Raw genomic sequence first — 24,772 nt, forward strand, 5'->3', positions numbered from 1 at the left:
TAGATTCCAAGACTTTTTGGAATATCTTTGCAAAATACAGACTGACTTTTTTGACGTCTAATACGCATCATTTGTTGTATGTAACAATCTAGTCGATTCATGTCACATCTGAATATTAATTAGTGCCAGTGATGTGCCATTTTTGTCATTTCTGACCTTATTTTGTAATCAAACCTATTAAACTGACTTGCAATTGTGCTTCCAGTTTTCCAAGCCAGTCAACAACTCAAAGTATCAGGCTGATTTTTTCCAAATCTGATGCACGTAACCTCACAGCCCAAAGCTACCAGCCACACAGTGACATTTTGTGCCTCCACTGCCCTGAGCTCCTTATTCTCTTGATTTTCCAGATAGCTGGTTCAGCCTGTCCAAAAGCGAAATGAGAGAGGGCACGAAAGCGTTTGTGACAGCAGGAGACACGGGAGGAGAGATGACATCTTTTACTGTCATTATGTTTGCCGAGACCTCACTAGATGGCAGTGTAGTGTAGGAATATTGTTTGACAAGTTTTAACAGACATGGCATCATTTTAGAAACTTTCCCAGGCCTCCTTCTCTCGCTTTCTCTTAGACTCTCTCTCTCTCTCTCTCCTTCTCTTTCTCTGCAAGTGTGTGTGTGTGTGTAGGTATAAAAAAAAAGGCAATAACTGCTCAAAGTTATGGCGGTATGGAGGAAGTGTCTGAGCCTCACCATTTGGATGTTTATTTTAATAACTTGTCTTCATCTGACAGTGACCTTTGACCTCACTGGGTGGGATCTTTGACTGGGGCCGTCCTGTGGGTGTGGTTCAGTGATTGCAGAAAGCTCAGGAAATGAATGTTTTATCAGCCTGTGCAAAGAAAACAACAACAGCGTAGTGGGTGGGAAAAGAGAAACGTCTAAATTTAACTCATCAGCTGCTGCCAACTCAAATAAAATCATCAGCGGATAGTTTCCTGTTGGTTCCTCTTCCAAAACATCTGGATTTTCGTTAGATGGATAATATCTATTAACATAAATATTAGGATATCATATTTTAGATGTGACAGCAAAGTGTTGTCGTGATAGTGTGAGTAGAATCTGCTCAAGTGTCTTTGGGTTTCTTGTGCTCTATTATTTTGATATGAAAAACCGCATCCAGACCCACTTATCAACGTTCACTCGTGGTTTGTTGTCTCCCACATATACTGTTAGACCATTTGTGCATCATTGTGCATTAGCTGCTACATTCAGTCATGGCAACTCACTTCATGTAATTTTGTGTGTCTGCATTCTCCACAGCAATAGAATGCACTTTTTTCCGATGTCTGATGTATTCAGGTGGTGCAGTAAAGAGAGAAGAGCAGCACATCCTACTCACTCACTGTAAGAGAGTATGTGGGAGGAGGTGATAGCGGGCAAGCATTCGCTGTGTGCAATGTCCTCCTCGACAGCAAAATTTAGAACAGAGACACGCTCAATATGCAGAGGAAAAATATGCCTGGTAGGAGATTGGTGCAGTATTCCTCCATTTATGGTTAGACACAGATTATCGGCTTACTGCTTAATAAAATGTTTAATATTACCTTCAAAAAAATCTACTTTTCAAGTGCTTTAAACCACATGTAGGGAAAGTAAGCAGAATTCTAACTGGGTATATCTAGATATATACTGTATATGTTGGGGGTGGAAGATTGTCCCTCCCATTTTTTCAGTCCAGTCCAGTCCCATCTGAAAGCCTGGTCTCCAGAACCTCCTCTGACAAGTTTCCTTGCTTTCCTGTGAGAATAGGCAGCCGCTGTCACAGAGGAGCCGAGGGACTTCAGGAGATCAGAGTCAAAGCAGCAGTTGCCTCTCCTCTGGAAAACCAGATGACCCTCTTCAAAGTGATAATGTAAACAGCTAGCAACTGGTGGAACCGTGGGAGTTTGAAGCAAAACGTGAAGAATTCTCCTGCAGGGTCAGTGTAAAAACGACCAACACCGTAAGTTATTTTCTTTTTACCTTTTTGCATACTGTGGCAGGCATTCGCTGGAGCTCAGATCAGAGCAAATAAGTTATCTGGCATAGTGCAATTTTGTGATCTGTGGGCTTTGAAGTTTGGGAGCATAAGAGAGTGTTTTTTCATACACTGATAGCACATAAAGGACGCTTCATGGTCTGTGAGAAAGACACTTCTGTGCAAGTTTCTTCTTCTTTGGGAGATTATTTCCTTGTACGTATAGAATATCAGGATACAGTTTCTGGGTGCATTAACTTTTTTTTTCATCCTTGCAGTGAGAATTGATTGCGCTTTGGGTTTTTTTTTTTAACAGCATTTGTAGTAGATCTTCATTGCTAGACTGGCCTGTCTGCAGCTGCACTGTCAACTCCAGATGTAGAGGTTTCGAACAGCTGCTTTCGATTACTGTCACCCTCTAGAAACATTACTCTGAACAAGCATTTGTTGACTTTAGATGTGAGGCTGGGGAAGCACGGGATTTCATAATATGTGTGCCTGGCGATGTGAGTTATAGAAAGCCATAAAACTGAAAAGGCAGGTCGTGACCTAAACCCATTCACCCATGCAATGGATTGTTCCTGTTCAAGTTTCCATTTTTGCAGTTTTCATTTTATGAATTTTATGTTAAATTAAGTTTCACGATGTCATCGGCTTCTCGCTAAATTAATTTCACAGTAAATGGCATTATTTTACCGCAATCCATTTTTCAGTTTGCAGTAAACGCCAGGTTTTTGCATAAAGGTTAGTGGTTTACAGGAATTTTACAGCATTACTTGATTGAAAATCACTGCCTCATTTTCCCATAGTGTCAGTTACAACGTGACAACATGCACAGATCTGTTGGCCAGACCGCTACCTCAGCCCTGAGGTAAAGTGAACCACACGCTAACCGCTAGATCTCCAACATGGAGGCCATCCAAAGACAACCACAGTAAGCACTACAGCCAGCTCCTCCACTTAAGCAAACAGAGTCTGTCTCTTTCCTCACTTCAGTGTGTGTGATTACGTGCGTATGTGTGCCGATGCGGTTCTACACCCAAAAGCTGTGAAGGCACTGATCCAACTATAACAATGTAAATTGTTTCAGGTTCAAAGTGTGCTCTGTTGTTGCCACCCACCCTGCTGTGGGAGTGTAGCAGGACCATTTTTAGCAAGTTGCGGAGTGATATATTCTGTGTGAAGTTATCAAAACAATGGCATTTGTTTTGTACCACAAATAAAAACTCTGTGGTACAAGTTTCTTCTCTCTCCAACCCTCCCTGCTAGGTTGATGCGAACGCTTTGTGTGGAAGTTTGGCTTAATGCAAATGTGTATTTTAATGTACAGTATTCTTGGAAAACTACAGTAGGGAAGCTTGTGTTTCCAGTCAGGGAGATACGGCTATGTCTCACTACGCTCAGTAACATTTGATTGCGTCTTGGAAATAGACCATTCGCTGGAGTTTGACAGTATGGGTGGTTTCACCTGTCCAAATGCCCATTAAGATCGACAGTACCTTTCACACAAAGAGAGGGATCTAAACAGAATCATATCAACTTAATTATAGTGTCTGCATGACAGAATGACAGGAGAACAGCTCAGATATATATATATATATATACACACACACACACACACACACACACACACACACACACACACACATATATATATATATATATACACACATATATATATATATATATATATATATATATATATATATATATATATATATATATACACACACATATATATATATATATATATATATATAGACACACACACACACACACACACCCAGAGATAACTGGGTCAAGAGCATTTACTTTGTGTGAATAGTTAGAGAACTGAAGGCATTCACAGTGTGGTCTAAAGCTCTTTTTGGTCCAGGATCATATTATGTTTTTTGAGGGCAGACAGTATTCAGCTGTGTTGGTGAAATTATTCAAAAATATTTAAATATTTGGATATGGAAGCAAAAATTAAGCTTCTCAGATTACTGAGCTGGCTCTAAACGATTGGCATCATTTAGCTCGGGGTCAAGGGTCAGGTTGAGCTGTTAAAAAAAAAATAATGCTCCGTCGTGGCCGCAGTATAATTAGCAAGGGGGCCGGCAAAACTCTGACAGGGTTATGGCCAATATTTCAAAGATGTCGGTTGTTGGAGGGGAAACAGTTGGGATTTCAATCTTCTAGGAAATCAACACATAATGATTTTGGTTAATGAGGAAATACAAATGACCTTTTACCTCGTGCTCTAATTAAAAGGAAGGACAATTAGTCAAGGAGGCAGAATAACCAGCAGTATATATTCTTAAGGGATGATGAGTTCTCCTCGTTGTATTAGCAGAGTTCTTTTTCTTTTACATGCATTGTGCGGATAACACCCCCCCTGTCTGTGAATGCGAACGTTATCTGGCAGCCGTTGACTCTTTTCCAAATTCAGCCTCAGACAAGAGACAGCATAAGCATTGGTTACCATGGCAACCGTGCAGGCAGAAACCTGCAACAAAGTTTTTTTTTTTTTTTTTTTTTTTGTCGCCTCCAAATTAGTCACGATAAAAAAAAAAGTACATCTGTTGCCCTGAATGTTAGCAGCATTTTCAGGCTGGGCACAGTAAACCTTGATAATGTTTTTTTTTTTTCCTGCAGATAAAAGTTTGTCCAGTAACAAAAATCCACTGAAAGCAGGCTCTGATGTGTTTTATTCTTGTCCTTACTTTTGTGACAACTGTGGTTACCTGAGAGTACAGGCTGAATTTAGACTATCATCTGTCAGCTCAAAGAGGAGATTCTACAGCAAGAGACAAGGAGACTTTTTTATTCCACTGAATTTTACAGCTGTGAGAGATATTTATTGGATTTAACTATCATATTATCATAATAATACCACATTAACACCATCACTTAAAGCCTTGTTTGATGCAAGGCTTTAAGTGATGTCCTGATATTTAACACAAATCATCACTTATCATGTCTTAAAATTGAAATCACTATTAATGACTTGAGAATAAAACAGTCCAGAACTATTAAAGAATCGCAGGAAAATATGAGGCACGAAAGATAATAAAATGCTGGATGGGTTCAGAGGACAATTATCATGGATTAAGTGGTAGGATCAGAAAAGTAAATAAAAGTGCTTGTCTCAAGGGATAATATGCAACCCGTGAAAACAGTTGTATGATGTCCTCTCTGGCTTTGAAGGAGACCAAGAGAGAGAGAACAAATTTATAACAGTTTACAAAGTCTGCGTTACAGTTTGGGACACATGCATGTTCACCACACAGTGAGGGTCTAATGAAACATGCCATTGAGTTGCATCATGGGAACTGTAGGATCATAAGCATAAGGAGCATAATAGGGAGAAAAGTCAAGATACCTGGAGCTCAAGCATCTGGAGCAATAAAATGTATATTAATTAACACAATTAATGGTCATAGAATAATGAATGCAGTATTATTAAAAATATAAGTCATCAATTGCTTTCAGTGCCCATGTCGTCCACTGATGACCTCTGTCAGAATTTTCCGCTTATTTATAACATACATTTCATGCATGCTCATACATAATATTATGAAATATCTCCACATCCTCCCTAAACCCTTACTGAACAGTATGTAGCCTTTGTCCTGTTACTGTCAAGGACAAAGATCCCTCAGCTTTTCCCTGTTCAAAGAAAACCAGATAAAGCACCAGGCTCAGTGCCGTCATGAACCTTCTCAAACCCGTGAGCAGCAGAGATGAGACCAAACTGAGAGAGAGAATCCACAGGTCAAAAAGGCGGCTTCATGCATCCCCACTTTTTCAGTACAACATGCTCTGCCTGCCTTTGTGCCAGACTTCTTTTTCAAGCTCAAGTTCAACCACAACACAGCACTGTCTCATTATTCTTTGTAATGATGTCTCTCTCTCTCTCAGACTTTCCTGTGGATTTACACGGGTTCACACAATGGTTCCTCATTGAGCACGATACAGTGGCAACTCTCCTCCAAACATTTCTAATGGAAACTCTAATGTTTTATTTCAATCAATCAATCAATTCATAATAAACGTTACGTCAAGACACTTTTCATATTGAGCAGGTCAAGACTAAACTCTTAAATAAAGAGAGACCCAATGATTCAAGCATTCAAAATTTTGGATTCAAGAAATGGTAAGGACAACAGAGGTGAGCGGCCTTCTACCAATACATGTTGGGTTTGGGGGAGAGAGAGAGAGCGAGATGCACAGGAACGACAATAAGAACAATAACAACTCTAATAACAATAACGATAGGAATATGTCTTATAATAATGAATACAGAGCGTCTATTTGCACCTTGGTTGCACCTTGATTTTCACACTGGGGAATAGTTTTGAAATGTGGTGCGAGAGCGATGGTAATTTGCATTAATTGATTTGTAAAGTTAGTTAACATATGTATTTCAGTTTCCTTTGATTATCATCAGTCACAGTTTGGTTAGGTTTAGGCACCAAAACTACTTGGTTAGGTTTAGGGAAAAGTCATGGTTTGGATTAAAATAATAAGTCAAATATGAATATAAAGGGCAGGATACATTAAACACAAAATAAACTCTTTCCAGCCTACACCTGTGCAAATAGCGTTGTTGAATACTGACAGTCGAGTGTAAATAGCATCTGCTTAATGAATAATATGATCAATAATAGTAATAGAAACAGGCCCATGCTGCAGGAGGACCATGGCAGCGATCCAGTTTGAAGAGTTTGAAGCCTCCAGTTAAACTTTTTATTTTACAAATCTAGTCTGTTTGCTGGGGAGTACTACTGCATACAAGAAGAAAGCCAAATCTACAACCAAATTATCGACAGAGTTAAAAGGTCGGTACCTGTATAGCACCGGTGTCTTGTCCAAGGACACTTGGACATGCTGACTCGAAGGAGCCGGGGATCGAACCACTGATCTCCTGAGCGTGGGATGACCCACTCCACCTCTGAGCCACAGCCGCCCACATGATCACACCTGCATTGTGGGTAACAATAGGTGCCGGGTTTTGAAAGGAAGAAGAATGTGTGGAATAAAAAGACAATATCTCTGGTTCTGCTGCATCGGTTTTTATCGTTTTTGAGCTTGGCAATGAAATGAGAGTGCAATGCTAAATCAGCGGAGAACTCTTTGACCTTTTCTTCTGTCTGCTCCCCACAAAAATGTGGTTTGTTTTATTGTTGAGCTTTGCGGCTGCCAACCAACTTGTACTGGCCTTAAGTGTTTGAATCTAATGAGAGTCTATTTTGTGTTGGTGCATGGACGGTTGGCAGTAAACTCACCATGGGGGGGGCGAGGGGGGGGTTAAGAGGAAGAGATAAACTGCAGTGGTACACGCTCTAAGTTAGAGCAGATCTTCCTTATGACCTGCGATGACTATGAGAAAAGCTAATTATCAATTAATTATCATGTCATCATTTTTTAGGCTTTCTTGAACCAGGCTGGCACAAGAGCAACGTTTCAGTTAACGCATTAATATTTATATTTTTTATATTGTGGAATCTCTTGGATTTATCCCATAAAGAACGCCGGCCATTCCGTACGGCTGTTGTACTGTGACAAGACAAAGGTGTGCTTTTATCTGTGGACATCATTATCCTCCACAGTAATCTGTATGAATGAGACATCGACTAATAACGCCTGACATTTGGTCAATGCTTCCAAGATAGACTGGCCTCACTGAAAAGTTCAAATAGTCAGCGAGAATGCGGGGGCTGGCGGGTGGGAAGATGTTGTGTGAGTGTGTGTGTTTTGCGCGTGAGTGTGTGTGTGTGCGTGTGTGTGTGTGTGTGTATGCAGACATTTAAGCTTGTGTGTGGTTTCAGTGGGAACTCTGCCAGAGACGGGGAGGCAGAGTTTCAGGGTTTGAGGGGGTCACACAGCTCTGGAGTGAGAAAGTTCTGCTTTTCATTACATCAACCCATATGTCCACATATCTGGTCCGCCTCCCAGACTCCAGACTGTTTCCTGGAATTGCATTGTCAATCAGTGACCCAATCCTTCACTCTCTTACTCCCCAAATCTAGATATTTGTGTGAGTGGGTCTGATTGTGTATGATTAAGGGGGTAATAACTCTGACGGGAGCAGGATGCTGAGAAATTTAAAGATTCCACAGTTGCGTTCACTTAATACGGAGTGCATCTGAATATTGCTGCAAGACTCTGACTTGCGAGGGAGGAAAGAGTTGAGTTGAGAGGTGGTGAGAACAGAGGAGGGATCCCCGCTCTCTCTTAGCAGGATGAATCTGCACGGTGTCGCATTTGCTTTAATCTTGATTTTATTTCCCGTTTACAGTAAGAGAGCCAATTTAATTCACTTGAGGAAAAGCAGCACGCAAGTGTTTCCTGAATGAACCTAGCATGAGGTATCATTAGCTGCTGTTAACATCACTATTTTATTATTAGATGGGCTAATGTGCCATATGATTTCCAAGAAAGCAAAGGCAACACATCCAGTGATGTTTTTTTTTTTTACTCTTAGAAGTGAACATGGTGGATAAATGTATGCCTGATACAGTTCAATGTAATGCACATTATAAGTCATATGTTTTTGGCTTATGAAAGTAGTCACAATACACTGTGCTTGTTGATTTGGGATTAAGAATCAGACGTATTGTCTTTTTTCCTTGACAGAACATCTTTGATTCGTTGCTTTCTGTCAGCATCGACATCCCATATTTTGAAAAACTTTTTCTCACTTTCTGCGGGAAGCACTTGTTCTGGCTTTGAAGTGTTCTGTTTTGGTGTGACTGGGCCATATAGCTTTGATGAAAACCTCCACTGAGGGGCTGTGGGAACACAGGAGCCTCAGTTATTCATGAAATGAAGTGGCAGGAGTTAATGACTCACGCATACAGACACAGAGAGGGGGAGAGGAAAAGATTAATCACTAAAAAATCACAAACTCTGCTTCAAATCCTCAGAAAGAACTGCAGCAAGCGTGTAACAAGTTCCTTCTGGGATACTGTGGATACCACAGGGATGAAACAACAGCAGAGGAAAGGGGGTCGCTGAACTTCATTCTGCCCATGCAGGATTATCACAGGACGGCCACGGTGTGGTTGCAAAGAAGACCCTGAAAAAGCTGAACTGATCCCGAGTGGCCATTCCTTTGTCCCGCTGCATGCATGAGCCCAGTGGGTGGATAAGTAAAGTCACATGGTCACTTTTCCTTTTTCCCACACAAACACACCCACATCCTCCTCCATGCAGCCACTCTTCACTCCACTTCAACTCACCACTTACTCGCAGCGGGCAGTCTGCTCCATCTGGATACTGTAGCTGCACCAAGTTGCGCCGTGCAAACCTTCTTTCTCTCTCTCTCTCTCCCCCCTACACCCCCTAAAAAAAAAAAAATGTATTCGAATCGGGAATAGCAACCGTCTGGTTTTCCACACATCTCTGGAAACTCGACCACCCCCATCGTCCGGAGGCAGTTTAATTGAAGAGCTGGGCATTTTGTTTCAGGTAATTTGCAACTTACAGTAACAAGTTTTCCTCGTGGGCTCGTGTGTTTGCGCTTTGTGTTTTTTTTAATGGAGCTGGTGCGACTCTCAAAGTGCAGCTTCGGCTCCCGCGTTACTTTTCGGCAGTATAAACGCTTTCCAGTTGTAATTTGATGCCATGCTTGCGGGGCTCTGGGTAAACCGGCTGCTGCTAAACCAGCAGTAAAAGTTAGATTTTTAGTTCGGTGTAAGTGAAACCAATTCATTTCCAGGCCTAATGTAATGCAGTGCTGGCAGAGCCTCCCTTCTCCCCCACATCCAGGTAACACTGCAGCTCAAAGGTGCTAACTGCTATTCAAACCGGCTGATTTGCATGAGGCCTGCCTTTGTTTACTGTTGACAATACTTTAGAGCTCCTGGCTGAGCTGTAGGAGAGGGAAGACTGTTGCTACTTTGATCTCACACTTTATGAGTTGGCCTCCATCTGTGTGCAGAGGGAAGAAAAAGTGAACTTTTCCTCTTAAAACCCACAAAGAAATTAAATACGTGTGAGATTTAGAGTTTGGCTGAGTGTTTTTAGTCGGGTACCACTTCAGTGTTCATTTTTGTGTTATTAAGCTGTACTTCTTTTAAAAAAAAGATTAAAAAAAAAAGAATCTTGTATTATGTTCACAGCAGCTCTGACTACACTCATCCCTTTTTGCACATTGACAGCTTTGTCCTCGCAGAGCAGCATCAGTCACATAACAATGTTCTCCTCGCTTTTGTCTCCATCCGTGTAATTACATGAATCACCAGAGCACCCTTACAGCATCTTTTCTGTTAAAACAACACCCGTTGCCTTGACAGCCCGCATTTGAAGTAAGCCGCGGTGTTTTATCCTCTCTTGCAGTTCACCAGAGGAAGAGTGGGAGGCCGTGCAGTGAAAACAACATGAGTCTGGTGGAGGTGAGGCAGGCGGCGGGGTCTCTCACCCTGTCCCTGTCCAGCAACGACTCCAAAGAGCGCTACTTCGACCGCGTGGACGAGAGTGACCCGGAGTACCTCCGCAGCAGGAACATGTCGCCGGACCTGAGGCAGGACTTCAACATGATGGAGCAGAAGAAGAGGGTCACCCAGATCCTGCAGAGTCCAGTATGTAGCCTGCAGCTCCGTATAAGCACCCACCTACACACAAGCTTTCACTGTGTATGAGTAATAAACAGTGCTTTCAAGGCTAGAGAGGCATACCTTACCCTAGACTCAAGACTGACTGAAATGTATTGCTTTTCTTGTTTATGTGAAGGTAATTTCATACACTCTGCTGTGCTTCGATGCAGCTGTAGCTGTGAGTTTATTTGGTAATGCATTGCCACTGTTTAACCTTGAACTGCAGCTGCAGCTACACTGAAATGTGTTACCATCACAGATACATAACACCCAGAGTCCTTTGGTGTGTGCGTTTCAATAGTGACACGTCAGTTGTCATCTCCTTGGTGTCTTACCAATGCCGGGAAGGTCTGCCTCACCTCCACCCCGCTCATGTTTTCACTGCACGGCCTCCTACTCTAACAGATTCAGATCAAGCTTACCGACAGAAAACGTATTTAAATTACTAAACTAAATAAACTAAATTATAAGAAAACAACGAGTTGATTAAACAATTAGTCGATAGACGACAACAACAACATTAACTGGCATCAATTCTGATGATTAATTACATTTTCAAACAAAAGTGCCAAACACTCTGTGGTTCAGGCTTCTCAGATGTGAGTATTTGCATATTGTCATTGTTTTGCACAATATTTAATTGAAATTCTTTGGATTTTGGTCTGATGGTCAAAGAAAAGAACCATTTCAAAGATATCTTATGCTCTGGGAAGTAGTGAATAATTCACTATTTTCTGACATTTCATAGCTGAAATTATTAACCAATAATGAAAAGACTCTTTGGTTGTAGCATTTGTTTTTCAAACTGCACCTGTGTGTCATAGCAATTATTATCTCAGAATAATAATAATAATAATAGGATGATAAACAGTTAAATGAAGTACAAGGGGGTACATTAAATGCCAATACATGCCAATGCACTGCATGGAAATAAGATGAGCCCACACTCATCTGAGGTTGCATAACTGGCCCAACAAGTGGAGCTCATCCCATCACCATGGGAACGATGGTCGGATGAAACAGAATGCTGGAGCTTAGCCGCAACACACAGGAAAACAGTGCCGTTTCACAGATTCACAGGCTACTCTTGGAGGCAAAAACTGATCACTCAGGTTTAATGCCACCCCCTGCTTCTGGTGAACCCCCCCTTTCAGAGGCATACAAAGAAGTTTTTAGTGGTTTTTCGTGATTTGTGTACAGTTGTAATAAGGAGCTTCTGAAGGCAAGCTGTGCTCCCTGACATCTGAGGTGGTCTTCTAATGAGGTTAAGGGTAGGTTATGTGTGTGAGTCGCCAGCTTAGCGGGGCTTCGCGGTGGTATTGTTTCTTCCTTTTACTTTTCTATCCTCACCTCTCCCTAGAAGAAACCATTTCTTTTTTTTTGTGTCTACAGGTGTTTAAAGATGAGTTGGAAGGGCTGATTCAGGACCAGATGACAAAGGGCAACAACCCCACAGGCCTCCTGGCTCTGAGACAGATTGCTGACCTGGTCATGGCCAGCACCGTGGGGGGGGCTGGCCCCTTGACGTCACCCATCAGTGAGTGGCAATGTGTTTCGCTGTTAGTGTGTGTGAATGTCCCAATCTTTCTCCCATAGAGGGGCCTGATTGTCATTCAGCGTGTATACTCTGGCTACGTGCGTTATGCAGGCTGAGTATCTTCATTGTCCGACGCTGAATTCTCAGACTCTTGTGACACTGAACAACCCTGAAACAGCAAAAGAGGCAGAAAGTTGTTGACAGCGTTCTTCATTGTCAGTGTCTCTAGTAAGCAGTCCTCATGATCTGTCTTGGTAATGAATTACAGCAGTTTGCAATGCTAATTATGTTAGCGTAGCCTATTTGCCTTGTGTGTGTCTGGGGAGGCCACAGAGCACCCTGGAGCTGAAATGATCAATTTTTTAAAGATTGAGTATCAAAACTGTAAATGTTTGGAAATGTTGTTGAAGCAAATGGTTGTGAAGTTGCAGAAGAAGACCTGCTTTTTTTTTTTTTTTTTTTTTTAAAACAAGCTCAAGTGGCTGTAAAAGTTGGGTTCCTGTATCATTAAATGCCCTTTTATGGTATTGCAGCCCAAAAATACCCCTCAGTTTCATGTTGGGAATTTATAGAAAGACCCTTTTTAAGCTTCAGATGTCAAGTTCCCCGGGATGTTTTCACTTCATACTGTGGAGGCAGACCATGTAAACATCCTTGCAGATGTTTGGAAAAAAAATACAAATTTAATGCTGTTGATGCATCACAAATTACCAATGTTACGTCCTGTGGCAGGCTTGGGGATGGTGACTCCAGTCAATGACTTGTTCGGCATTGAGTCTCCCTCCTTCGCTAAGGGGGAGAAACTGAGTCGCTGCAGGCTGGCCAGCCTCTACAGGCTTGTTGACCTCTTCAGCTGGGCTCGTTTTACAAGCTCCTACATTACTGTGAGTACACCTTCATGAACCTGTTCCGCTCTACTTATGTGTGCCGCACAAGATTTGTATATTTTTATGTGAGCCCTGTGTTCTTTGGCCCCTGAAAGCCTTAAAGGGGAATACCTCTTTATTTGCTGAAACCGTACATTATTTATGGCTTGGAAAAGTCAGATTTGCGACTATGTACGTCTCCCCAACAGCAGGAATTCTCACTGAAATATGCGATGAACACCTGCGATGTCGAGATGTAAAGCTCAGGTTTTCCCCAAAGACACAGCTTAGAAAGGCAGTTTTATCAACCCACACACTGATTTTTGGGGGTTTTCAGAGCGAAGACAGCTTCCGTCTGCAGTTCATTTTCCCTTGAATCTGCGAAATCAGTCTCCTTGCTCTGAGTTGTTACTAGTAGTAACTTTTTTTTTTTTTAGGTGTAGAGATTTGGCCTCCCTTAGAGTCAATGCCTTTTGACAGGTTTTTGACCCTGATAAGTACATATTCATGAGGAAAAAGCTCCCACAGAGACATCATAAGGGGCAGAACTACATATACTGTATATCTCAGATTCTCCTGTACGAGCCCAACAAACTCTGAATATACCATAACATCACAGACTTTTCACTATGGTAAAAAAAATTTCATGTTATTCATTTTATTGTAACATATATATGCTTTTGATTTTAATAATATGTTCATTTTGTCTCAGGTGCGTGTCAATAAAGAGCAGGACCATGTCCTCATTAGTCCACGAGGTCTGTCATTTGCCGAGGTGACGGCAGCAAATTTGGTAAGGACAATGGGCCTTTTTCACAGGGGACATTTTGCTTTGTCACAGTAGGAAAAGTACAGGTGTAGACAATCAAATGAACGAATGATGGCTGAATTCCATTTAGCTGCTTTAGTTTCAGGGCGCTGGCCTTGTGCACGCTGGCTCGCTGTCACAGCGCACTGGGACAGAGCCACGGTTAATGTCATCAAGAACAGGTGCTTTTCCTACTAGGACATGTTAAATTGTCCTCTGTGAAAAAGCCCTATGGCTGTGTGTTATTTTTCAGAGTGCATAAATAAATTCATGGCCTCAAGGATATACACAGTGTGTTTTTGTAAGAAGTTAACAAATGTAAACTCCTTTAATGGTTCAGTAATACTGTGTGTAGTTATCTATAGGTTTAGTATTTTAAATTATTTGTCTTTCATGTTTTGAAATAACTAAATGCGTTGTTTTTCTGCCATGTTTAGGTGAAAGTAAACATAATTGGAGATGTGGTGGACCAGGGTTCTACCGATCTGGATATCGACTATTTCGGGTTTGCTCCTCATGCCGCCATTTACTCGATGCGCCCTGACGTGAGATGCATCATCCACATACATACCCCTGCTACAGCTGCTGTAAGCACACTCCGGGCCAACATTAAATGAGCTTCATCTTAATCAGAGTGTAAAAGCTGCTGCTAAATGCTTATTTTCCACCACAGGATAAAAGGCTGAATTAAAAGCAGCCCCCTGCATGCCTGCTTATCTTAGATGCAGACACCCTGTAACGCGCCTTTACCATTTCCTTTGAAGCATGACTATAAAATTCACCGCATACCATGAACATCGCTGTGTAAAGTTTTATTTGTGCCTCATAGCAAAAAATGTGCCTCTATTTAGATGTTGGTGCGTCACAGCCTCACTTGCTTTTATCCCATGTTAACAGGTGTCCTCGATGAAATGTGGGATCCTGCCCATTTCCCAGGAGGCTTTGCTTCTGGGAGACGTGAGCTGCTTTGGTTACCATGGCAGCCTGGATAATAAAGAGGAGAAGGTGGAGTTTCAGAAAGCACTGGGCCCTACTGCCAAGGTACTGTCAAGCCAAGGGACTCCATTAATGATAGGCTCCCTTTCTCCTGGGACAGAGTGCGCTTTCAGCAACTGGTTGGAAACTAAGTAACGAGTTATTACATCTAATAAATGCACAACTGGTTGTATATGAGGCGATTTATAGCTGTTGGTTAGTAAATGTAAATGACTGAATACATCTGCATACAGTATGAAGTGTGGCCCACAAATGTGGCTGTAAACCACAAACATGTTGTCCAAACGTACATTCGTTAACACTTTACAGTTAACCATTTAAATACATAAAGGGAACAGAGTATTAGAAGCTACGAATGCACAGACAGAGAGAGCGGTATCAGTCTTCTCATCTAACTCTCCATCCACCAGCAAGTCATTTTGTTTTATGGTGGATTTTTCCCCTTGAAGATAAAGAGATTGTATTATTACTACTCGTGTTACATGTAGCTAATACAACACATTAGCACATCTGGATGTACTTATATATCCAGATGTGTATTTAGCTAAGCTGGATATCATCAGTGTACTGTTGTGATTGTGGGCTATCGGGTGGCTCAAGTGTTTCCTGTGTTTTTCAGGTGATGATCCTGAGGAACCACGGGCTGCTCGCTCTGGGAGAGACGGTAGAAGAGGCGTTTCACTACGTGTACCACTCGCAGCAAGCTTGTGAAGTCCAGGTATAAAAAGCTTGATATAGCTACATGTGTGTAAATCACTCGTATGCATATTTTTTTCCACATTGCACCCGTCAAAAAGTGAGTCAGACTTGGTCGTAAATAACAAAGAATCATTGCAGTGCCTGAAATGGAAGCAAAGCTGATGCAAACAACATGCAGTATGTTTGAACAAAGCCAAGTCAAATATGTGCTAGAGACCACGGTTCACTGCCAGAGCCAGGTGGAGCCACGCAGTGTCTCTGAGACACCTGTTGCTTTGTGTCAGGGAGACAGTTGGCAGTTTTTTTTTTAATCATCCTGCTGCGTCTGGACTGTATTTGTTTTTCTATTGTTTTTGACACATGTTGACAGCTCAGTTCACATATAATTCCAGTCCTTTAGAAACGAAAATCCCGTTGCCTCTTGGAAGAGAAAATATTGACTCTTCTGAAATGGATGCTCTGTGTTTGAGCGCGTTTTTAAATTCTGAGAATTATAATAATGCACGAGGGAAAATCAGGAGTAACTTTGCACAGAATAATAATATGGCTTGTGACAACAAAACTAGAAATTGTGTATAGTTCTGTAATCATGTGCCTTTGTTTAGGTGAATGCTTTGAAGTGTTCAAGCGGCGTGGAGAACCTCGTGCTCCTTGACAGGGAGAAATTCAAACCCCTGACCCAGGGAGTGGCTGCTGCCGGGGTGTCGGTGGACAATGAGGTCAAGTGGAAAGTGGGCGAGGCCGAGTTAGAGTCCCTTATGAGGATGCTGGACAACCTGGTAAGTGATCCCTGACCTATGCCTTTTACCATTGATGCTGTGAGTTTCCTGTCATGGGCGCTTCCACGGGAAGTGTCTTATTAGCGAGCACAATGAAACTAGATGCGCTTTTTTGTTAATCTAATCTGAAAATGATTTGTGTAATTGAATCCTATTGTTTTACAATAGCTGTCACTGTGTGTACAGATGCTCATTTAATTATTGTCAGACCACGTTAAGCACAGTGATCTGCTCTTTTTCTGTGGCTAGCATGCTGTCTGCTCTGCCTTGTTACACCGTAAAGATTTCTGTGCTGTGCTGCACTTCTGTCAAGTTAAACCCTGCTATTCTAACCACACTGCTAATGACCAGGCCCTGACATGCTCTGCGGACACAGAAGATGTCAGACTGTGTCTGTTTGAGTTTGTTACTCGCTAACAACTGTGGCTGGAGTGGGCTGCAGCTGTGTTAGCTCTGTGTGATCATAGCCCGCCCACCCTCTCAATCATAGCTTCCAGATGGTGAGGCATGCTGTGGGCAGTTACAGCCACACAGACCACACAATCACTCCGTGTAAGGATTCTACTCATTGTTTTTCCGTTTGGAAATTGGATTTGGACCTTTCTCCAAGACTGCTGAATATGGCGCTGGGTGGTAATGCCAGAAATGTAGCAGGAGGTCTGTCTGTCCATGGCAGAAAGAGTTTGCTCGTTGTGGTGAGCACAGTGACGTCAAAAATGATCCCAAAACACTAAAGGTTAGAGCTAATAATACGGGAGGAAGCCTTGAAAGGACGTACATATCTATAGATATACATTAAGACATGTATTACTTTCCTAAACCAAACAAGCCGATTGAAAGGAGAAACAGATGAGATGTTTGGATGAAGAGTCTGATCTTAGTCCGAAAGTGTATAGAGACCACTTTCATTAAAAAACATTGTCCCATTCATTATATTCAAATCATAGTCTGTTACATTGTACAAGCAAACCAACAATTACAAAGTAGTGCAGTTATTGTGCTTCCTGCACACTTTACATCTGTATAGAAATGAATGTGTGTAACAGACACTGATAGCACTATATCAGCACTATATAAGTCTGAACATACTTGAAACAGTGCATCTTGCCACATCACACTCTTAAGACACTATGCTTTGGGTGGCAGTGAACAGTGCTCTGGAAAAACAATGTCTTGCTTACACAGTGGCGATCAAAGCCCACCAGAGAGATCTTTTCCGTAGCGTTGCAGTGCCTGCTTCAGACTGCACTGCGAGTTCCCATCAGTTTTTTTAGTTGTCTCCTCCGTCTTTGATGTATTGTTAACATCACACTCCTTTATACCAAAGTTTTATCTTTTCCCTCTGAAACTGGGCACATCTGCAAAAAAGCTGTTTGTATATACAGCATTGTTAAAATATTTAGAGGCATTGTGTAAGTGGATCTTTGATGGCTTGCGCATCCTTTGAATTTTCTATCTTTTTGATTTTTTCCCCTCTCGTTTACTGGATCGTGAGGAAGTACTGAAGTACAGCACAAAATACTGCACCCAATTTCACCTCTGGCAAAGGAAAACAGTTCAGTAATGTTAGAATACTGTTTCCTCTTTGTGACCTTCTAGGGATACAGAACAGGCTACTCTTACAGGAACCCCATTGTTCGCGAAAAACCCCGCACTAAGAATGACGTGGAGATCCCTGCCACGGTGTCAGCTGTGCTACCGGAGGACAGCGAGCTGGCTCCGCGAAGCCCCTTCAAGTTTTTGGTGCAGAAACAACAGAGAGAAAGGACCCGATGGCTCAACTCGCCCAACAGCTACTTGAGGGTCAATGTTCCTGAACAGTCACCCAGCGGGGATGTCAGCCCCAGGACCAAGACCATGGTGCGTTGATTTTCATGTCAAACTGTGACAAGAAATTTAATAACACAAGCCTGACTGTTCTGCCCTGTGATGGAAATAGTGATCTTGGAAGATGTCATTGCTTTGTATCAGCCTGCCCTCTTGTGGCCAGTTTGATAAATGCACTTACTTGCTCATCTCTTCTTCTTCTCAGTGGATGAAGTCTTCACAGCCAGGCAACAGCGTTGGCACGCCAATAAAGATCGAAGACCCCAACCAATTTGTCCCACTTAACACTGATCCCACAGAGGCTCTGGATAAGAGGAACAGGGTCAGTTGAAACATCATCACATTTGTCACACAACATTGCTCCTGCATATAAAATATCATCATTAGAGCTGGTATTTGAAAAGAAATAGGCATATAAATTAGTGCTAGTCTAGTTTTTCAATAAATCGATGCTGATAAGAGCAATCAATATATTCTGACAACACAAGCTGCTTATTTTCATTAGTAATTATTTAGATGATTGTTTCTTTTTTTTTTGTCATGCCTTAAGAATGACAGAAAACAGCGAGACATGCCCATTATAATTTTCAGCAGCCCAAATTGATGTTGCCAGATTTCTTGTTTAATTCAACTCAAAGTCCAAAAACCAAAAATATTCAAAGAAAAGAATGAAAGAAAAGCCTCAAATCCTCACATTTGAGAAACTGGAACCAGCAAAATGTTCAGCATTTTTTTTTTTTTTGCTTGAAAAATGACTGAAATGGTTAAAGTGTTTTCGAAATTGTAGCCTATTACTTGTCAAGTTAGTTGTGAGATGAATCGTTTAATCGTTGCAGCTCTACCACATAGCATGGCAGCTGCGTTCCTCACAGAATCAATCATCAAGCTGAGAAGTTGATTGATTCAAAACCTCTACAGCCAATTGCATTAAGTGTTTCTGAAGACACACCTCACGTTAGCAGGGGCAGTATGGTGTTAAGATATTGTATGAAATGCCAACTGAAGCAAATTTAATATGACTTTATTTGTGCAGATAAAAGAGCAGCACAGAGGTGACCTGATGACTTCAGGGCCAAAATCTCAGTTGCTAGCAGGCATTGTTGTGGACACCATACCAGGACCAGTAAGTATCAGGGGCAATAGCGCTGCATCTGTTGCTGTATTTATTTTTCTCAACTGCTTCAGCACATTTTTTTGACAGACTGTTGCTGCTCTCAAAATGCTTAGAGCGATCCCCATGCCATTTTATACTGACCACTACAGCACTTCATTTGTTGGAATGGAACAAGCGATCGCGTCCTGAAAAAATGGAACTCATGTGTCAAAAGTAAATCACTAAGCTCATCGCTGCCACCACAGTGGCGCACCTCTTTATGGCTGCATTAAAGTCAAGAGGGTAAAACTGAAGACCAACCAGAGCACTGGGGTACATGCAACCAGAGTTAGATTCCAGAAACTACTTTACATTTTTAAAGTCAAGTTTTAGTTCAGGGGAAAATGCACAGATATTTCAGCTATGCCTTTTTCGGTCCTGCTACCCTACGTTCTTCACAGGGTCCCTTGCAAACGTTGAATCCCAACAAAACCATACATCTATTCACACGACTATATAAAAATTACACGAGCAAACGGATATTAACATGTTTTAACGTGATCCGTTTGAGCAATTGTAAAAACCAATAGGTGTAAGTCTAGACAGTCAGACTGCTACAATAGGTAGCTGTCAGTGGGACTTCAGAGGATCCTGAAATAGTGTGTAATTTCTTACTGAGACGTACATATGTCTGCACCTATTGTTGATAATGATGATATCTGTGCTTATACATTTCTGGATGAAAGCAACCAAAAACAAAATGCCTATACTTTTGTAAGATAACTATAGAAGTGGGAATTGCACACAATATCCAGAGAAGTCATAATGCTTGACAATTGCACCATAATGACTGTGAATAACTGTGAACATAAACGTATAGCCATTCCCCACATGGGCAATTACTTCTATATATTGCAAAAGTGCATTACACAAGATGACTCGTTTTATTCCCTTGTTTCTATCAGGCTTTCATCATTGAAGATGAGGAGCACACCCGCTCTCTTCCCCCCAATCCTTTCAATGAGCTCACAGAGAAGGAGCTGGAGGAATACAAGAGCACGGTGGAAAAAAAGCAGCAGGGCCTAGAAGGTAGTCTATCCTTCATAAATTATCCTCAGCAGTGTTTCTTTACCATTACAAAGCCTTACAGCGCACCACTGCGCTTTGGTTTACACAAACTCATATCTGAAACCATCCTGTGTAGATTATGAATACATGATGTTTTGAGTTCATGAGAGAAATTGAGATGCAGAGACAACGCTGATCTCGAGCTATATCTGACTTCTCCAGGCAAGGCCAAAAGGAAACTCAAGAAAATTCAAGATTAGGACCCATTAAATGCAGATTTCTGAAAAATTATGAAATCAAAGTGAAATTGTTTGGCATTTAAATTAAGAAAGACACATTAGACATTATTATTGGAGATTTACAGCATCTACATAATAACAGTGTCATTAGTGTGTAGTCCAGGCAGTTAATTAGAGCGCTCACTTCCTGCCTGGAGGAAATGTTGGAACTACTTTCACTGAAATAAGGATATTCCTGCAAAAATGCCAGCAGGAGAAAAATGTCAGTCCGTGGTTTCACTCTCACTCTGAGTTGTGAAGTCAGCTCACTGGGATGGAGAGAGATGAGCTGCAAAGACGTCAGTCTTGTCAAACTACTCATGTCATGGTTGTGACTGTAGACAAGGAAAAAATATGTGTTCAGGAGGGAAGTAGTAGCACCTTTATTCTTCACAATCACAGTAATGTGGACATTTTGGAACATGTCAGCTATTAGAGACTCCTAGAATGTAGTTAAGTTGTTAAACTACTGATCAATGGGCTCAGGTGTATGTGTTTACCTTTGGTGTGGGGATGGCAATGTTGTGGTTCAGTCTGTCCGTCTACCAAGTAATGCATCCATTGCAATTCTATACCGACATTCACGGTGTCCAGAGGATGAATCCTAATGCCTTTGGTGTTTTCCTGATCTTTTGTCTGGTGCCATTATGAGGTTCTGGAAGGATTAGCATGAAAAGTTTGGTTCAGACGTTCACGTCCCCCTTCAGATGAATTCTAAGTATACTGGTGATCCCTTAACTCTTCATTTAGTGCCATTATAGGTCCAAAATTGAATTGTCTGATTGTCTTTAAATTCCTGCAAAAACATCAGCACATGAGCAGTTATTGTTGTTTTTGTGAACATGTTAGCACGCTGACTTTACCATTTGTCTCAAAGCACCACTGATCAACAGTACAGCCTCACTTCGCTGCTCTCTTCTACAAGACTTAAGAGTCTTGCAGCTTCTGCGAGCAGCGCGACCATTTTGTTGAAATGCAATATGCCTCACTCACATGAACGCATCAGCCCTGATGAATGACTGACCTGTGATGGCTTTAATCCTTTTACAGAGGATGATGATGCCACTGATGCAGATGAGATGACGACATTTGATGGCTCTACTATCTCCCTCTCCCTCTCTCCCATAATGACGCCAGCTAAGCAAGGTAATCAGCTTGTCAATATTGAAATGCTCAGGTGTTAGAACTAGCTGCTTGTTTATTTCTGTGTTGTATAACCCGCTGATGTAATCTGTAAATGGACAATATATGCCTCAAACTGAACAGACGTTTAGATGTATTATCACAGCCCTGTCTGTGTGATGGCACTCCTTATCCACATCTGTCTTCACTGACTCTGTTTCATCTGTTGACAGACTCGATACCCAATGGGAAAGACCACTTGGAAGAGATGGAGGACGATCTGAGCATCGAGGTATCCAAGCTGAGTTTGAGCACCTCAGAAACCGTGGAAATATCTATTACACCAAAGGAAAAGACGGGGGAGGCTCAGACTCCCGAGAGCCAAACCAAGTCCCCCAAGAAAAAGAAAAAGAAGTTCCGCACACCCTCGTTCTTGAAAAAGAGCAAGAAGAAGAAGGACGAGAAAGAAAAAACAGAAGCCTGAGGACATTTACTGTAAAAACAATTAGTGTTTTGTTAGGAAAACATTTGAATTTGGATGCTTTTGTTGAAGGGATGTGAAATAAGACAAATGACTGATGTAGTCTGCCAGGACTGTGCTGTTGTTACACATCTTCCCTCATTCACGGCTATTGTTTCATGTGAAAGTGTTTCCATGATGGTAAAATGGATTATCCCCCCCCCCCACGACAATTTGTGATTGACCACTCGGTAAAATGAAATCAAATGAAAGGTGAATGCAAAACTTCATATTTGTGGTTGTTCATACCCATATTTTTAATGGGGTTTAAAGATGGATGCCATAGAACTACAAGGGTTTGAAGGGGCATGAAAGCATCCAACTACAGTTACATTGAGATTTTTTTTTTTCTTTTTGCACAAGTTCATTGTTGAATGTATACTGAAAGCTAAGAGAACTGTCTTAACAATTTAAAAATGTAACAATCACACCAGTAGTGTAACAGTGGCCGAACATACCTTTACGTTTAGCCTTATAAGAAGTACGATTTGTATCTTAACATATTCATAGTTATAGTATCATGTAATAATATATGTTGATTTATATTATAGGTATTCCAATATAGTGTTTGATAGTTAAATAAACTGCTTGATGATCTTTACATATTTACTTTGCATACTAACTCTCATACTAAACACGATGTGATAATTCAGTAATAATTCATGTTGTTTTTACATTTATGTCAGTGGTATTGTTCCCATGGTTGCTGCTTTATCGTACTTGTGACAAGGAATTGACTGTGACTAACAAAAAGAGCTCAGCGAAGTGAGGATTCATGCATATTGATCTTAATGAGTGACACAATTTGCCGTTTTAACAGAAATGATATAAAAAATCACTATGTGTTTGGATGTTGGCAATGAAAGTACCAAGGCTGAACCGCAGAAAGTAGAACATGATGGATGTTTTGACTGATTATGTCCAAATAGTTGGCAAACTAGTTGATGGCAATATTCTGTGGAAAGCTTGTCTTCATATTCACTGTTAGCGTTTGATATAAAGTTTATTAGAGGACCATATATTTACATCCCAGGTAATAATGTGAATGAATTGTTTTGATCCAAAGGGAGTGAACTCTTTGCCTTTGTAAATAGTTTGTATTTGTGAAGTTCTTTTGTTACGCTAAACCAAATGTTCAACAATGAAACATAGAAATGTGACAGTACAATCTAATAACGATATTTTAACACTTCTCTTATGTTTTTTTTTTTGTTTTTTTTTCTATTCACCTTAAAGCACAGCACATTGTGTTTACAGATTGTGTAATTTGTGTGCCCAGTGCTTGTATTTTCTCTGTTTACATTGCTATTTGTCACCTGGGTTTTTTTCCTATGGTGCTTTACATTACAGTCACCTTGCCTCAAAGTCAGTCCTTTCAAAATTGCCTTCCACCTGATGTAATAAAAGCTGGCATATGTTTCCATAACTGTTTTATTGCAGTCCTGCTTATTGACTAAAAGATATTTGATGTTATCATTTCTTATCTTCACTCAAATACAGTTTCAAGCACGGAAGAAGATACTTTATTTCAGCTGCGACGTTTCATTCTGGTTCTGGTGCAAAACTCCAGCTAATTATATCCAGTTCTAAGAAACCACACAGCTCAAGTATGAAATAAATCCTTCTAGAAAACTATTTGCACAGCCTCCCCTTTTTAGAAAAGCAGCGTCCCCCTAAAACAATGCACTCTGTTCAGTGATAATTGACCGTGTGAAGCTGTATAATCAGTCTTCAGCCATGATATGAATGGACGTTGTCATGGTAATCCACTGAGGGGGCTGTGGAGACAAAGAGGGGATTTGGTGTCTCCAACAGGTGTTCATGTTGGGGGAGTGACAGGATCTATACCTACACTACCCCCCACCCACACATGCCTCTCCTACAAGATGACATATGGAAAAGAAGATGGGGTCAAAAGGTAGTGCATTTAATTGAGCATAAAAGCGACCAAATTAACAAAAATTGTGTTTTGAACTAAGACATACTTATGAGTCTTAAGAGATGAGTTATTAAGAGTAAATTGTTTGTGGGGATTAGTTGTCCTTAGTCAAGAGAATAATAAACAAAGACTTTTTTTCTTTTTACTTTATTGCAGTTTTTATCTGAAAGGCATGACCAGTGCCAGGCTCCAAAGTTGTTATCTAAACAATCCCTCACAATGTGTGGGTGAGATGACAAAGCTTAGCGCTGAGCTCCTCCATGTCCTTACAGTGTTAAGGAGAGGACGGAGCAGGTGACACACGTCTGGCCTGCTGGAGTGTCCTTCTGCTGTGACCTCCGGGCAAGGTGCAGCCATTGTTTTACAACAACAGGGGGGCTGCTTCTGCACAGCACAATGCTTCATCTGAGACCGTCATCCTGCAGACCACCAGCAGTGTGTGAGAGGATAACGTCAGATAGATAGAGAGATAGATCTTTATAAAAGATGTATTTTCCCTTTCAATAACAGCCCAAATGCCTTGTGCTCCGTGTGGGAGCAGCGTGGCAAATTCTTTTATAAACACACACACACCAGCGCTGTGTCACTTTGCCTCCTCTGTGACAGCCGAGCCACTGGTGTAATCCTCAGGCTTTTCAGATTACTCCAGTTGGGGTCACATTCTACACCAACCTACAGCGGGTCAGCTTTCCACACTGTCG

The 24,772-nt window shown here is 41.3% G+C and overlaps 1 protein-coding gene across 1 annotated transcript; it reads left to right on the forward strand.

Moving 5' to 3' along the window:
* The first annotated feature begins 10,282 nt into the window (after positions 1-10,282).
* On the forward strand, positions 10,283-23,538 carry LOC139210658 (gamma-adducin-like). The gene is made up of 14 exons (XM_070840749.1): positions 10,283-10,524; positions 11,932-12,076; positions 12,809-12,960; positions 13,655-13,735; positions 14,188-14,337; positions 14,648-14,791; positions 15,366-15,464; positions 16,051-16,224; positions 17,824-18,084; positions 18,257-18,373; positions 19,085-19,174; positions 20,110-20,233; positions 21,541-21,636; positions 21,846-23,538. The coding sequence occupies exons 1-14, from the start codon at positions 10,324-10,326 to the stop codon at positions 22,094-22,096; spliced, it is 2,085 nt and encodes a 694-aa protein (XP_070696850.1). The 5' UTR covers positions 10,283-10,323; the 3' UTR covers positions 22,097-23,538.
* Positions 23,539-24,772: the final 1,234 nt, after the last annotated feature.

This window comes from Pempheris klunzingeri, chromosome 12 (genome assembly GCF_042242105.1).
Source record: "Pempheris klunzingeri isolate RE-2024b chromosome 12, fPemKlu1.hap1, whole genome shotgun sequence".
Lineage (NCBI taxonomy): Eukaryota > Metazoa > Chordata > Actinopteri > Acropomatiformes > Pempheridae > Pempheris > Pempheris klunzingeri.